Source organism: Saccopteryx leptura, chromosome 2 (assembly GCF_036850995.1).
Source record: "Saccopteryx leptura isolate mSacLep1 chromosome 2, mSacLep1_pri_phased_curated, whole genome shotgun sequence".
NCBI lineage: Eukaryota > Metazoa > Chordata > Mammalia > Chiroptera > Emballonuridae > Saccopteryx > Saccopteryx leptura.
The window spans coordinates 159,641,462-159,655,143 of NC_089504.1; the positions used below are offsets into that span (position 1 = coordinate 159,641,462).

General features: G+C 45.0%; 1 protein-coding gene across 4 annotated transcripts in view; it reads right to left on the reverse strand.

The window, feature by feature from the left end:
* SPATA13 (spermatogenesis associated 13) overlaps positions 1-13,682 on the reverse strand; it is a 165,767-nt gene that overhangs the window by 46,115 nt on the left and 105,970 nt on the right. For all 4 annotated transcript variants that reach the window (XM_066369143.1, XM_066369140.1, XM_066369141.1 and 1 more), the window contains one exon: positions 12,502-12,646. In XM_066369143.1, the coding sequence (XP_066225240.1) occupies positions 12,502-12,646 (145 nt within the window). The remainder of the gene's footprint in view (positions 1-12,501; positions 12,647-13,682) is intronic.

Consider the following 13,682-nt stretch of genomic DNA (forward strand, 5'->3'; position numbering starts at 1 on the left):
TGGGATAATAATAAAATACTAATAGAATATTGTTCTATATACACTCTTGGTGCTCTAGGCTTCTTTTTACTCATTTGATTAAGTGACTTGTCTAAGGTTAAACTACTCGTTAGTGCAGTTAAATAAGCAACTCAGGCCTTACCAGGCAGTGGCGCAGTGGATAGAGAGTCGGACTGGGACACAGAGGACCCAGGTTCAAAACTCTGAAGTTGCTGGCTTGAACTTGGGCTCACCAGCTTGAGAGTGGGTTGCTGGCTTAAGCATGGGATCACAGACATGACCCCATGGTTGCTGGCTTGAAGCCCAAAGTTGCTGGCTTGAACAAGGGGTCACTAGCTCTGTTGGAGTCCCCTGGCTGAGGCACATATGAGAAAACAATCAATGAACAACTAATGTGCCACAATGAAGAACTGATGCCTCTCATCTCTCTCCCTCCCCGTCTGTCTGTCCCTATCTGTCTCTCTCTGACTGTCCAAAAAAAAAAAAAAAAAGTAACTCAGTACTCTGGCTGCAAATATGGCTCACGTTCATCATTCCCCTTCTTCCCTATGTAATTAATGCTTTCCTTTAGTTCTTTGTAGCAATGGCAGCTAATATTTATTGCACACTTACTATGTACCAGGTCATGCTCACTCACCTGTGGGTAGAGAACATTAATCTCTCCTGTAACAGAAGACACTGTCACTCTTAGGTTAAGCAACTTACTGAAGATCACAGAGCTAGTCAGCAGAGGGTTGGGATTCAACTGTTTTTCTTTTTGGTTTTTGTTTTTACCAAAAAGGTCTGTTAATAATAAAATTAACTTTAATAACTATAATTGGACAGAACAATACCAGAATCACTGTATGAGTGATTCCTATGTAATTCATTATCTCTGGCTATCAACTATCCTTAGTACATTAGTCTAGTCATCATCCCAAGGAAAAAACAGCAATGTTATGATCTATTTTTTTATTTTTTTTAAGTGAGAGTGCATGTATGCAAGAGAGAAAGAGAAAGAGAGAGAGGAAGGGAGAAAGATGAGGTACCTTAGTTGTTCACTTATTGCTTTCTCATACGTGCCTTAATTAGGGGGTGGACATGAGCCAAGCCAGTGACCCCTTGCTCAAGCCAGCAACCTTGAGCTCAGCCAGCGACCCTGCACTCAAGCGTGAGCCTGTGCTCAAACCGGAAAACTTGGAGTTTTGAACAAACCTGGGACCTCAGTGTCCCAGGCTGATACTCTATCCACTGTGCCACCACCAGTCAGGCTCTATTTTTAGCTGAACTATTGGTGAGTAAATTTGCTGTTTTCAACAAATTAGAAGTAGGATTTTTTCAACAACAAAAAATACTAAGGCAGGCCCTGGCCGGTTGGCTCAGCGGTAGAGCGTCAGCCTGGCGTGCGGGGGACCCGGGTTTGATTCCCAGCCAGGGCACATAGAAGAAGCACCCATTTGCTTCTCCACCCCCCCCCCCTCCTTCCTCTCTCTCTCTTCCCCTCCCGCAGCCAAGGCTCCATTGGAGCAAAGATGGCCCGGGCGCTGGGGATGGCTCCTTGGCCTCTGCCCCAGGCACTAGAGTGGCTCTGGTCACTGCAGAGCGGCGCCCTGGAGGGGCAGAGCATCGCCCCCTGGTGGGCAGAGCATCGCCCCTGGTGGGCGTGCCGGGTGGATCCCGGTCAGGCGCATGCGGGAGTCTGTCTGACTGTCTCTCCCTGTTTCCGGCTTCAGAAAAATACAAAAAAATAAAAATAAAAAATACTAAGGCAAAGAAGAAAAACCAGTTTCTTTGACTAAATAAAAAAATAAATCTAAAAGAAAGTGTTTTAATAACTTTATTAACTTTGTTGTAAGACTTTGCAAAAAATGCTTCAGTAATTTCTTACAATTCAATTTATTTTATTTTTGAAAATCAAAGTTAAAATGGTATAAACATTTAGGATTAAATTTCCCCCATGCCCTAACTGTTGAGATATTACATCATAATAATGATCATCTAAATAATGATAATGTAAATCAAGAAATAGAACTTTGTGACGTATACCTAACATTACTACTTCTTTCAAAAGTATTTAGTAAAAATGAACACTGACACAATCATGTTGAACTTTCAGATACAGCAAAATAAAGCCAAAATAACTTTAAATATGGTAGCAAAAAATCATTTTTATTTACACCTAGAAGTTATGGGAAGTTTCCAGCTATAAAAATCAGAAAACAAACACAGATAAGCAAAATAGATACCTCTATATAAAACGCACTATCCTGCCCTCTCCCATGACCTTGAAGCGACCCTCCCTGCACTCTGGCTCTGACTTCCTGGTGAACTGAAACAGCTTTGGTCAAGACCAACACACTTCTTGCCGCTAAATCCAATGGACATTTTTCAATCAGTAAGTATCTACCTTGACTCTGGTCATATCTGACATTATCAACCATTCCTTCCATTGAAGCCTGGCTTCCTCTGAGACACCACTTATCTGTCTGGCCCTTCCTTCTCTATCTTCTTGTGGATTTCTTTTCCTTCAATGGCCCTCCAAAATTGTTAATCCTCTTTTCTCATTTTTCATACACATCCGGGATGATAACATTCTTTCCTATAGCTTTAAGAACAATCATCTAGGCCCTCACCAGGTTCGAGTGTCATTCCGATATACCAAGGTTGCGGGTTTGATCCCCAGGTCAGGGTGGATTAAACATGCAAGAGTCAACCAATGAATGCATAGATAAGTGGAACAACAAACTGATGTTTCTCCCCACCCCTTTCTCTCTATATAAAAATCAATCAATAAATTAAAAAACTTTTAAAAATACTTAAAAAAGAAAAAGAACAACCATCCATTTTCTGATGACTCCTGGCAACCTCTGCTGAGTCTCCCTCCTCAAGTTAGACCCTTAACCATATGGTCTCCCATCAAGCTGTCCCACGTGCTTGGAACAGGGCCAAGTCCCCCTTTTGTGTGCTCTTCTCTTATGCTTCCCAAAACTCAGGCATCTGGGTATCAGAACCCAAAATATTAGACAATTAGCTTGACCTCCACATTCTCAGTTCTCCAGTACTGCTGTCATGTTCTTAGTTCAGGGCTCTCTTCTTGTGATTAAGCAAAAGACTCCTCCTGTATCCAGACAGGGCCACAATCTAGCCAGTGTTATCTCTAAAGTGCGAACCTGACAATCTCACTCCCCTTAAAACCCTCTACCCCCAAGATGAAGTCCCCTCAACAGGAGGCCATGAGCGGGCAGACTCCTCCTTGCTTCTTTTAGTCTGATCTCTAGTCTGGCTGCTCCTCTCAACCCCTAAAGCCTCCTCTCCTCCCCTCATCCTGCTTCAGCCCCTACTGCAGAGCTCCTCCCTCAGGTGCACAGATGCCAGAACTTCTAAACCAGGCAAAAATGATAGGTGCACTTTTGCCTATAACATCTCAACTTAAAAAATATATAAAGGTACAATAAATGTATCTTTGTTATCATTCAGGACCCGAGTCTGTGTGTATGATCGTCTAACCAGAAGTCTGTGTTCTTTCTTGCACAGTCCACACTCAGAATGTTCAACTGTCAGTTCCAGTTCTAGCTTCTTTAAAACATAGTTACAACCAGAGACTCTTGTGAAGCATTCTGAGTAGAGTCTTTGATATTTCCATTGTTTTATAGCTCTCAATTCTCATCTAATTTGACAGAAAATATTTTTTTTAGCAACTCACCTTCATTAAATCTCTGCACAATATTCAATTTAGTCTTCATAGACATGAATCTCTTTTCAGCCTTACATTTAAACTCCATTTTTTATACAGCCAAATAAGTTTCATAGTTATAGTAAATACAACTGCTCTAAACAGGTTTGGAGTCACACCCGTGCCCTTGGCTCTGGAGAAGGATCAAGTCCCATGGACAAGAGGAGTCAGTGAGTAGCCAGTGAGGCTGGCGTGGCTTCACTGGCACAGAGAGAGTATCTTCCATCTGATAAACCTGCGGATGGGGTAAGACAGTTTCTGCTGGGCTACCTCACCCTCAGTTTCTCAAATGTGCTCCTCTCTCTGTGGCTTCCACCCTTTGCATATACTGTTCTTTTTAGCCTGGAACACACCCGCCCTACCAACAAACTGAGTCTAATTACCATTCACCCTGCGAGGCACAACGGTGAGGTCCTTCTCTCCAGGAAGTCTCAGACCCGCTCCCCCCATATAATCTGCATGCCCCCTTTTCACACTTCCTCCTCCCCGTCATTCGGCTTTACCCCAGACTGCACACAGACTAAAGGTTCACAGTGCCTCACTCACAAAGGGCACATGTGTACATTATATATCATCACAGACATATGTTAAATGGATCAGTATAGATGGGGTGTCGCTTAAACCAAAGGCACATTCCAAGGTTTCAGAGTACCTTGGGCATTTTCTGAAATAACCGTTTATGTCCTAATGTGCTATATATCATTTCCCAGTAGTAGGTGTATCAACTTTAGAGTAAGGTTGCATAAACTTGCTTTTAAAACCAATACTCTGACCTGTGGTGGCGCAGTGGATAAAGCGTCAACCTGGAAACACTGAGGTTGCCGGTTCAAAACCCTGGGCTTGCCTGGTCAAGGCACATATGGGAGTTGATGCTTCCTGCTCCTCCCCCCCTATAATGAATAAATAAAATCTTTAAAAAAAATAAAAAATAAAAAAAAAATAAAACCAATACTAGTTCCTCAGTGGGGAAAGGAAATAAATAAATACATAGGAAATAGTTTCCATTTATGAAAAAGTACATTTCGTATGCAATCAAACTGAAATGGAAGTTGTGGACATGGAAAGAACGTGACTCCTAAGTAATAACCCCAATTGTGTTTTGAAACTACAGGCTTTAAAGACTACCTTAGGAGACTCCCCTCCCCCACCCCTCTGCATCAACCAACCTTAAATCTACGCAGGAAACATTTACCAGATGAAAGCAAGCAAGGTCTGTGGGCCACTGTTAGGGTGGTGCTGCGGGGACAGCAGCCGGCGTGGGGGATGAACTTGCGGGACAGCACTCTATGGGCACAGCCACATGGACGGAGGCCACCTCACTCCAGCAGGCTAGGCCCCCAGGATGGCCCCGGGGGCACAGATAGCAGCAGTGCCAGCTTCATTTTAAGAGCCTTCCTAAGATCCCCCGAGAGGCTGCCGCACCCCTACCTTTCTGCTCCGGCTTTTTAGGTCACTGGTGCAGCAAGGAGGGCTTCCCTTTCTCAGGTTCACCCCGCCAATCACCTGCTAGGCAAGCCTCCGAGGGGCCATTCTTGCAAGGACAGCACCCAGCTCAGCACAGAGGAGAGGTCACAGATGTGGCTGACCAAATGTTAAGACACTGGGCAGAAGCCAATGCCCATACTCAATTTACAGATGTTTATCAAAATTATGGCCAGACTGTAAGGCCAAGGCGTCCACCTTGAAAGCTGCTCACTGAGCCAGCAAGGCCATGCCCCAGCTCTTGTCTCCAGGCTAGGTGGAGGTGAGCAGTGAGGGACAGCAGTGTTGCCTGCAAGGGGAGTGGGGAGTTTTCGAGGGCAGACACTGTTGCCAGCACCGTTTTCAGTTACTGGTAGACTATTTCTTTAAAATAGTCCCCAGTGTGTTTCTGTGGCAAAAGAAAATTGCAGAATGTTGGATTTCTTATCACTACGTAATTTATTTTGGAAATGTCTAAGACACCTTAGCCCCAATCACATCTAACTTTGTAGTCTAAGTGGTAGGCCCTGTTAAAATCAGTGACAATCTGAGGGCAGTTTGTAATATTTCCCATTTGCTTTCTTATTGACAGAACTGGAATTTTAAAACCTCAGACTACATTTTCAAAACAGTGCCTCCCTGCACTAGTCACTGGCCCCCACGTGCTTTCTAGACAGGCTGGCCAGCGCAGCCCCTGGGTCATTCTGTCCTTTGGAGATCAAGATGTTCTTTATATATAATATGTCATGCCTGTAAGGGCTGGGTTTTTTGGTTGTTTCCTAATGAAGAATGTAGAGAGATGGTTATGAGAATCCTACAATCCCATCATTAGCACTTAAACTATATCATCATTCTGTTGAAGACTGAACGATTCTGGCCCAGGTCACCAGAAGGCTAGACTGGCTTAATTTGATTCCCTTTCCTAGCTTACAAAAAAAGTGATTGTCACTTATAAAAATAGTCACAGGGATGTAAAGTACAGCATAGGGAGTCTAGTCCATAACATTGTAATAACCATGTATGTTGTCAGAAGGGTATTAGACATTGGAGTGATCACTTCCTAAGTTATATAAATGTCTAACCACTGTGATATGTATACCCGATACTAATATAATATTGTACATCAAGTGTAATTGAAAAATCAAAAAATACTTTTAAGTCACTATAGTCATAAGACACTAAAATATAGAGATTTAGAAAATCAGATCAAGTAAAAAATTGAGTAATTTAGAAGTATTTTAAAAGCCATAAACAGTCCAATTATGTCAGCTTGTCATATTTGTTATCTCCTCAGAAAATCATTTTCTCTGTTTTTTATATTTAGTTGTTGTTGTACCTAATCTCATCTCTCCTATTGTCTGGCATTATGGCATTATTGTAAAATACTGGAATATAGCACTTATTGGTTAACTAAAGGTTTTTAAAAAATGTGGAGAATGATAATTTTTTTAATGGCACATCTCACTCTACTGATGTCAGCATCATACTTTAGTCCTGTGCTGGTGACCCATGAAGATCACCCTCAAGTATAAGAGGTAAGGGAACCGGGTGTGCTCCTTTCTGGGAGTCAATTCAGATAATAACTCGGTTTATATCATGCGCACAAACTAATCTGAACTTGATGAGCAGGAGGAGGAGTAGAAAGAGAAGGATAAGTAGACAGGAGAATGAAAATTTTGAAAAGTGATCAAATTTGGCTTGTGATCAACAAAGACTAGTTGGGGAAGGAGCATGATTAGATGGATCAGAATACACGGGAAGCACAAGGAAATGTCTGCCTGATGTGGATGCCCACTTATGTCCCATGTGAAGCCCATTGCAAAAGAGGCAGCTGAATAATTGTGTGGACATTATGTCCCACTCTGTGAATGCTGATCCTTGTTCCTAGTTATTTTCATGCTTACTCAGTGGGTTAAAAGAAAAGGCCCTGGTAGCAGAACGGACGCCAAGCCTGGCCCTGCCACAGCCTGCCCCTTCCAGAGTTAATGACATGCTCTCTTGAAAGAACCAGACGTCTACTTGTGGACAGCTGATTACAATCGGTCCTTTTCGTAATAGAAGGGTGGATGATTTGTCCTTACAGGAAGAGGCGCTTATTCTGGATTTCGGTTTGTTTCCTTTACCTGTCAGATCCCCGCAGGAATCTCCCACAACACTGCTCCTACCTGAGGACTCCCCAGTGAGGGAAGTGCCTGGTGACAGGCCAGTGACCATGAATGGCATTAAGCTTTCTCGTTTACATCACTCAGAAGCATGGCATCATACCAAACTGAATAATGGTGTAATGAAAGCCGAGTTCGGGAGGCAGGGAGGCAGCTCAGGGACGTGTCCCGAAGCTGTGCTGTCCTGGGCTGGCTGAGTGCTCGGCCTCACTCACTGATAGGAGAGGGTCACCGGAGCCAGAACAGACAGGGGCAGAGACAAAGGGTAAATGCAGGGTTTGTGTCTTATGGTTACTTAATAATACATTTGCAAAATATTTTATTCTCACCCCCTAACTCTGCTCTGTCAAAACTGAATTTATCCCCCAGGGACAAGTTCTTCTCCCAGGATTCCCAGCCTGGCCCTACTGAGCTAGATATCATACAAAGAGGCCACTGCGGCCCCCTTTGCGCTGGGAAAGCAAGTACCCCAGGAAGACATGGGGGTCTTCTGTGGTCACTGCCACCACGGGGCTGAGGCAACAACCTTCAAATCAGCCTCCCTTCTGCCTTTTCTCCCCTAAACTGTCCTTCCTCTCTAAAGTTCAAGTCAGAGCCTATGACTCCCCTGATGGCAATGGCTTCCCTTAACTTAGAATAACCTCCACCCCTTCATGGGGCCCACAGAGCCTTGCTATGTGGCTGACAAACAACCTTCTGACCACAGAGCTCCCTCTCCTGCCCTTATTACCTGTGCTCATCATTCTGGCCTTCTCATGGACCCTCGGACACAGCACCTTCTTGCCTCTCTATGGGCATCGATGCTCCTTCCAAGGGGCCCTCTCTTCCCTCAGGCCTTTACTTCTGGTCCACCTTCCAGTCTGCACTCCACTGTCACCTCCTAGAGAGGGAGGTCACCCTCTGCCACCCCTGCTCCCAGTCTCTCTCCACCACGTTACTCATGTCTGTCTTCTCCAGAGTGTCATTAGCACCCGAGATAATCCTGACTGACTAGGGAATCTGCTTAAATGCCAGAATGTAAACTTTCCATGATGCTTTATCTTCAGGTGGGTTCTAAGTGGTAAAGTTGTGGCTCATAGTTGTGCTCCACACATTTTTATATATGGCAACCCTAGGCAAACAAGACTACTAACAAGAGCTCAGAAAGCCATGGAGTCAAGGTTTGGAACAGTTCAGCTGGCAAAGGGCAGCAGCACTACTAGGTCGAGTGCAAGAGAGCGTGCAAGACAACTCTGTGAGCGACGTCAGGAACGGCACGTGTGGCCTTGCAACCAGAGGCAGGAGGGAGAATGACCTTTTGTGGTACTATGTACATCTACATACTACCTATTTATTTTCTATTACTTTTTCTCCCCTGCCTCTTTCCATTAGGATAAGGGTACATTGCTTAATTGTACCTCTGGAAATAAAAATTAAGAAGGCATTGCCCAGAAGTGGAGAAGGGGTGGACATGACTCGGAGGACGAGACTCGGAGATGTCTGTGGTCACTAATGAGCCTCTCTCTGTGTTGTTTCCCAGAGAGAAGGAAGGGTTTTTAATTATACAGAGCATACGTGCATCGCGCTTAGAATAATGTTCTCTTAAAAATGCATACTCTCTACCCTACTTCCTGTTTCTTTATAGTACAACCTGCTGTCTTATAGTTACTGGGGATTAACTTTCCCTCACTAGGATATGAGCGATTTAAAGGACGTTGTTTGTTCACCACTGTCACTTGGCACAGGGTTCACACTAAATGGTTATTAAATGTAGGAATGAACAGAGAGGGAGGACTGCTCCAGAACCTATTTTTATTTCTAACACCATATGGATTTTCTTTGGAGGAAGGACCTCCATTCTACTCTACTGTGTCTGCCTTAGTAGATAGGGACTCCAGGCGCCTACCTCCTAATATGACAGGCAAGGGGGTCCGGGGAGGCACCTGACCCTTCTCTCTGTTCCAGTGCCACCAGGTGGTGGGTATGTCACTAAGCTTTGAGAATTGAATCCTCTATCCTGGGACTCTGACTCTTGCCCAAGCACAAAGGACAAAAGGAGTGCTTGACCTTAACTCATTCATTCCCGGGGGCAGCACTACGGACAGTATTCCTGCTACATGTCTTCCGTGGTTCCTTCCCTGTGGTCCCCCAGTTCCCAGACACAACCCTGACTGTCATCCATCTCCTAGACTGGTTCTCCAACCATTCTTTTGATTCTGGAAACATCTGATGCCCTTCCAATTAACTTTCTTCTTGCTTAAGCTAATCATTTGTTGCCTACACAAAAGGACACTGAAGTTAAAACAAAACACTTTCTGAAAGCAGTCTGCATGTGTACAGGGTTGGAGGAGAAGTCACCTGTGCAGCCCTACCACCCGAACCACACTGCTGTCACCTCTGCACTGAGGTGGCGGACACCGGCACGGTGCTCAGAAGGAAATGACCCTGCCTACACACTGATCTGACATCCAGCCTCCAGCACTGAAACAATACATTTCTATGGTTTAACCACCTGGTTTGCAGTACTTTGTTATGGAGGCTCCAGCAGGCTAATAAAGATATGACTTTATTTCCAGTATTTCCCCCACTTTAAAATTGTAGCCATCCTTCCTCATGCTGTTACTTGGTTTTCCTAATTATGCTGTAAAGTGCTTTGAAGTAGTCACATGTATGACTCCAACTCAACAGTCCACTGTAACTGGACATGGACGCTGCTCAGCATCTTGCTATCATAAATGTGATCGGGAAAAATGTCTCGAGCCTGCAGCTTTTCTCTCCTGTTGGATAACTTTCTCAAGCTACATCACCAGAAGTCGATGACTGATCAGAGACAACGCACATGAGACCTGGGGCTCAACTGCTCTGTAGAAGTACGGCAATGTCCTTATGTGGCTGCCGGGGGTAGACAGAAAATGAAGTTTGGAATTCTAAATGGAAAGAACGCTGACATATGGTAAAGGAAAGGGAGGAAATTCTAGGGACATGAGAGCAAAGGAGGTCTCAGAGCCCAGAGCGAATGATGGGAACAGGGACGGGCACACTCAAGCCAGAGAAGGGAGAGGAAGAGGTAAAACATCAGCCTGGGGCTGCAGAGAAACCTGCAGACTCGTTTAAGGCAGGGGTAGTCAACCTTTTTATACCTTCCGTCCACTTTTGTATCTCTGTTAGTAGTAAAATTTTCTAACAGCCCACCGGTTCCACAGCAATGGTGATTTATAAAGTAGGGAAGTAACTTTACTTTATAAAATTTATAAAGCAGAGTTACAGCAAGTTAAAGCATATAATAATAATTACTTACCAAGTACTTTATGTTGGATTTTCGCTAAGTTTGGCAGAATAAATCTTTATAAAACAACTTACTCTAGTTAAATCTATCTTCTTATTTATAGTTTGGTTGCTCCACCACTGCCCACCATGAAAGCTGGAACGCCCACTAGTGGGCGGTAGAAACCAGGTTGACTACCACTGGTTTAAGGGACTGAGGCTTTATTCCGATGATGATGGGGAAAGTTTGCAAGGAAATAACAAAGTAAGAGTCAAAGGTGGCAAACAGTCACTGACTAGCATGCGTATAAAAGCCCAGTCCAAGAAAGCAATAGGGGAGGGGCCTTGGCTGAGAGTGAGGATTAAGGAGCCTCAGAAGCAGGGTGATGCTGAGAACATGACCTTGTGACCATGAATGAGGGGTGTTTAACTGGCTCCCCTGGGAGCGTGACAAAGGACTCAGTGACGGAAGGAGCTACTGGGCTATTTCCTAGAAACAGGCTCTCTCTTGGACATCTGGACTTGAGTTGTCTGCACATTTCCACATTTAGCTGGCACCTAGTTTCTCTTTGCCTTTTGCCTCTGTTTGAGGCAAGGGTCTAGCCTTGATTCCTTTTAATGTGAGTGACATGAGTTAGGAACTGTGCTGGCATACCTCAGAGTGGTAATGCTTCGACAATTCACCAACCCTCTGACCTTTTGCACTTTGGCCTCCCAGGACAACCTCCTCAACAGTTTCTGGGTCTGAATCCACCCGTGACTTCTTGGGTACCCCTGTCTTTAGAATGCCTCCCTTGTCCACCTCCTTGTTCTCTTTCCCTTCTCTGACTCCTCCTGGTCCCCTCTCCTCCTCTCCCTGAAATTGAAGAGTTCTCTAAGTAATACCCTTCGCCTCTTTCAAGTCTCATGAAAAACATGTTTTAAAATTTCCCCTTCTTGCTGCTTTCGTCACTACTGTCACAGGGAACACCGGCCCCCAAGGTGGGCTGCCCGCAGTGCTGGAGCCAGAACCCGGGCCAAGGCCTCCTACTGGCCAGGTCATCACTGTCGTGCTCACCACACAATACTCATTTTTACAGATAAGACAGTCAACGCCGTAACTGAAGCTATCATCATTAATGGTCTGCTGTTCTTCACTCAGCACAGTTCAGCAGTTAAAACACAGGCCTTGGTGTTTAAAAATTCTATTTGATTGGCGGCTCAAATCCCATTTATGCCACTTTCTGGGTGAGTGACTTAGGGCAGTTTACCTATTGATACCCGGGCTTTTTAATCTGTACAATGAGGATAGGATCTACTGCGGCATAAACATAAGAAGTCAAATCAGAGAGCGCATCCGAGCACGCAGGATGGCGTCTGCCACACAGCAAGTGCTCCGTGAACATTAGCTCTTATTCCCGTCCGGTGCACGCCAAGACCATGCCACCACCCACCCGGACTGGCACTGACATAAATGTTAGTAAAAAGGAAGAGCATCTTTTTTAGAAGTCTAACCATCATTCCCGAAACGTGGTATTTACTACTTCACATCAACAAGTGGGTATGTGCTACAAGAGCACATTAACTACTCTATTATGTAACTTTTCTCTGGTGTTCAGAACAATACCGCTGAATCTTACATACCCAGAAAGAGCCTGAAAAATCCCTGGGACTGCATTTTTGGTTGGATCTTTATCTGCAGGAACACTCAGGTATACAGACACCACAAGGGGAGCAAATGTCTCATACTTGGGGTCACTGTATGATGCAGACCACCCAAAGGGCACCCACCTAGACAGACAGCTGACAACAGACCCAGCTCATGAGATGATTCCTCCTCACTGGCCGGCCAACAACGCCCTGGCCAAGTCCACTGGGCACCACGGTTTTCAGAAAGCACCAGTGTCTGGAAGGGAAGCCCCGAGCAGGGCCCGGGGGACTTACTGTTGGACGCTCGCATCTGCCGCCGACGTCCCACGCGGTCCAGCCCAATGGGGGTGCTCTGGGAAAATGTGAACGGCCGGAACCGGGCTGAAACCGCCTTGTAGGGCGGCACCTGGTGAGCAGGCACGGGTGGCCTGGCTGCTGGCTATGGGAGGAAAGCAGAGGCAGTGAGAAGGTGCCAGGAAGTGGCAGCTCCGGCATGCTCATCACACACACTGCTGCAAAGGACTCAGCGTTCCTACCTCAGGGCTGCTCACAGATGTGACATGGTTTCCCCAAAGCATATGCCAAAAGCTTTAGGCTGCACTGAGGCTCAAATGCAAAGACTTATTCTGATTTTTAAAAAAAATCAGTACCAACCAACGGGCTCTTACCTCACAGCACCAGGGTTCATCTTATCTGTCAGCAACACACACATGGGCAACACCCAGGAAAAGCCAAGGGTTAGCTAAGAAGAGAAAAAGCAAATTTGGAAAGCAGTGGCTTTCTCACACAGAGGGAGGGTCACAAGGTTCACAAGACGTGTTCCCAGCAGCAGCCTCCAGAGGAAGCGAAGTCAGTGCCAACAACCATGGGCCACGGACCACGGAGCATGGATCAAGGCCAGGGTGACCAACCGTGGCACAGACACTTCTTTCTGGCCCCTTCTACTCATCCACATACAAGCACCCACTAAGCATTTGCAGGATACAGTTGTTTACCTACACTAAGCATGACAACTGATCTTTGCTTAAAAGAGCTGGTTTTCTACAAATTTGTCCTAATCTGTAGAATCCTCTCTATGCAGTGCCTGTAACTGCATCAAAAGCCATGCTGGTTCAAGCTGTCCTGAGGTTCTCTGCCTAGTTTTCTAAATGAACTTAGAGTGCAGAACGCTGAGTATACTACTTTCTGATGCCCTAAAGTGAAATAATTTGTGTTTTAGGTCTTTCCTATACTGTGTTTTGAGTTAAGAGATTACAATGTGTTTTTAATTCAGAATTATTTCCTAGCATATAGAGCATCTTAACACAAAACACTTGTGGTATTCTTCAACTTATTTTGTTTTCACCTTAAGAATTCAACTCAATTTAATTCAATTCAGCAAGAGGGCTCTGAGTGCTTGCTATATAAACAAGGCACTGTGCTGGGCTTTCCAGGCAGAAGAGAAACATAAAATCCTATACTGATATAGACTTTCC